Source organism: Rhagoletis pomonella, unplaced genomic scaffold (assembly GCF_013731165.1).
Source record: "Rhagoletis pomonella isolate Grant_MI unplaced genomic scaffold, Rhpom_1.0 Rhpom_scaffold_00004, whole genome shotgun sequence".
Classification (NCBI taxonomy): Eukaryota; Metazoa; Arthropoda; class Insecta; order Diptera; family Tephritidae; genus Rhagoletis; species Rhagoletis pomonella.
Window position 1 is genome coordinate 65,447,847 of NW_023458558.1, and position 3,077 is coordinate 65,450,923.

Here is a 3,077-nt window from a genome sequence, read left to right on the forward strand (position 1 = left end):
ACAATTATTTTGTTGACATTTCCGATTTAGATTTTTCTACACATCTGTTCAATTTTTCAATACACTTTGTGAACGAAATAAAAATTAACAACAAAACGTTTATCACAACAAGTAAACCACAATACGGCGAGTTAAAATATATACTCTGCAATGAATCACCTGATTTTGTGTCGCGTGCCCGTTGATAAATTTATTTGCTATAACGCCCTCACGTTTTGTGCCAGCGATCACTGACCGACTGCGACAGATTAATTACACAACAAACAATAAATAAAACTGCGTCAAATAAGTTAGCATAAACTAAAAATAAACTGTAAACATTTGTACATGTGCTAATCAGAACGAGAGAAAGCAACACTTGGCGTTCAAGTTCGTCGCATTGACCCCCAAGTGACGTATAGCGTATAGGGAAGCGAAGAAAGAAGAAGCAACCTACAGAAGCCGGCTAACGCTTGTTTTTGGAAAAGGCAACATTGCTTAAAATGCTACCGGGGCGGCAGATACCTCAACCCATTGCACAAGAGAATCCATTATGGGTATCGTGGCACGATACGCAGATGATGGCGTCACTTAGCCCTGCCACAGTTATGGATTACTTTTGTCGCAAATCCAACCCGTTCTACGACCGGGTTTGTAACAATGAAACGATTCGTATGCAGCGTTTGAGTCTAGAGCATCTCAAGTATAATTTTTTAAAATATGATTATAAATTAAGTATTTAATTATTTGTCCTTCTATGCAGCAATATGGTTGGTGTTGAGTATATCCTACTGCACGTGGCTGAACCTATATTATATGTTATTAGGAAGCAACATCGTCATAGTCCAACAGAGGCGACACCAATGGCGGATTATTATATTATCGGTGGCATGGTGTATAAAGCACCGGATCTGGCTAGTGTCATCAATTCAAGAATCGTATGAAATTTACATTTCATGTTAACTATTTTTAACATCTAATAATTTTCAGCTTGCCACAGTTACAAATTTGCAATCAGCTTTTGAAGAAGCTAGCAGCTATTCAAGATATCATCCAAATAAGGGTTACACATGGGATTTTGTTTCAAATAAAGCACGTGAGTAATTGTTTACATTTACAAGCACATAAAAACTTCATAACTCTTAATTACTTTTTGTAGTTTCAGACAAGTCGAAAGCTAACAAGAAAGATGCATCGTCCAATAAAGATGATAGTGGAACAATATTCCAAAAGCAACGAGTTGATATGCTGCTAGCTGAACTGTTGCGTAAATTTCCGCCTCCGATACCCCCAGTTATACATCAACAACAAATTCAAAATCAACAACAATTGCAACAATCACAAATGCAAAATGCTGCGCAAGAAGGCACTGCAATTGATGCAAATAATGTTGCTAACACTGCTGCTAGCTCGAATAACGGTATCGTACCCTCAGAGGCAAGTCCTTCTCCCAATGCGGTACCTGGTGGAATCGAGCCAAAGGTCGAGGGAATCGATATGAAGCCACCACCGGAGAAGAAAATAAAAATGTGAATACATCTCAATCAAAAATTAATTATCGAAAATTATTTATATCACGAATAAATTCTATTCCTACAAATTTTTATCAAATATTCTACACAATTTTTCACCTGCAAATTACTGTGTAAAGTTCAAAATAGGACTGGAATTAGAAGACCATAATTCGGTATATGAACGTCGATTTCCGAACCAAATACGCAAGTCATTTATTGCATAATAAATTTATTCATATGCACTTCGTGCTAAGCATACTGATGCCTTTTTATAAACATTTAATAATATATCTAACAGTAGACGCATCATGTTCAAATATATTTAATTTATTTTTGTATTAATCACCTTGTGCGTATGCATGTTGTTTATGTGTGCATGATTAGAAATTTGTATACTGCGTTGTAACAAAGTTGCAGCGCGGAATTGCTCTGGTGTAAAATTTTTTTATACAACCTTTTTGGCTACACCACACACCTTACCTATATGCTCCTCTTGTTCTAGCGAATCTACAATAAATTTTGCTAAGTCATACTTTGAAATAGCACGGCCAGGAGCCTCATCATGCAGCACTATGTAATCAGACGACGGTTCATCAGCAATGTGCGGTGGCAATACAGCTACATAGTCCAGACCAGAGGACTTTGTCAACTCCAACATTCGTTTGTGTTCTTCGTTTAATTTATGAAACACTCCCGGTACTTCTGAAAGCGGACGGAACAAAAATGATGACATGACAATAGAAAAACGAGGTACATTTTTTTCTTTCATTGCGGCAATGACGTTTTCCGTGCCGGTGGATAACTCTGTAGTAGCCTCTAACTTGTTTCGAGTGCCCAAAATGATACACACCCCATCCACACCGTCGATCACTTTTTTGCAGTCGTCTAAATTCAGCACGTTGCCATTGACCAATTCGACTTTGCCTTTAAAACGCTCCGGCAATGTCGTTTCACTTCTATATAACAGACGGACGGCCAATCCTAGAATAAAAGAACATTAACGTATTGTGTGCTTATCACTTACGGCATCAATTATACCTTTTTGCAGCGCATAATCCACGACACATTGGCCGGTCATGCCGGTACCCCCAATTACAGCAATGCGTTGCATAATGACGTGATTTTTAAATTCAGCTCCAATGGCACTGCAACTTTTGAAAGACTGTACCTCAAACCAAACAAAATTGTTATCTTTATTATCGGCGGCCGAGAGTAGATAGTGCACTTTTTAAGCGAAATAAAATTCCTGTCGTTGTGTTCGTATGAATGGGCAACGTCTGTTTTCGCTTTCTCTGCGCTTAGGCGGAAGTAACAATAACAAGTGCTAAAAAAACTCGTAGTTCGCTGCAATAGAAATGTAAAATGAGCGGCCCAAGGTTAATTCACCGCAATTTTCAAGTTTTGATTACGTTTTCGCTCTATGGGATGGCAATATACAATAACTGAAAATAACGAATGTTATGGCTTGTAGGCAAATTGTAATGCATTATACTCTCGTTTTAGACAAAAACACATAACATATTTCCCATGTACATAAATTATATTTTTCATACTACATACCTACGTCCATATAAACATGTGTAT

The 3,077-nt window shown here is 37.6% G+C and overlaps 2 protein-coding genes across 5 annotated transcripts in view; one reads left to right on the forward strand and one right to left on the reverse strand.

The window, feature by feature from the left end:
- The window catches only part of LOC118737989 (mediator of RNA polymerase II transcription subunit 6), a 17,323-nt gene extending 15,568 nt beyond the window's left edge, over positions 1–1,755 (forward strand). The window contains exons 3-7 of one of the 4 annotated variants that reach the window (XM_036468835.1): positions 31–682; positions 743–917; positions 970–1,075; positions 1,139–1,508; positions 1,641–1,755. In XM_036468835.1, coding sequence (XP_036324728.1) covers positions 483–682; positions 743–917; positions 970–1,075; positions 1,139–1,508; positions 1,641–1,662 — 873 coding nt within the window. In that variant the 5' untranslated portion in view covers positions 31–482 and the 3' untranslated portion in view covers positions 1,663–1,755. The other 3 variants (XM_036468836.1, XM_036468837.1, XM_036468838.1) reach the window with 3 other exon arrangements.
- On the reverse strand, positions 1,706–2,611 carry LOC118737990 (flavin reductase (NADPH); the record flags this gene model as incomplete). Its single annotated transcript, XM_036468839.1, is given in 2 exon segments — positions 1,706–2,474; positions 2,532–2,611. Coding segments are annotated over 2 exon segments (609 nt in total). The 3' UTR covers positions 1,706–1,938.
- Between the last annotated feature and the right edge of the window lie 466 nt (positions 2,612–3,077).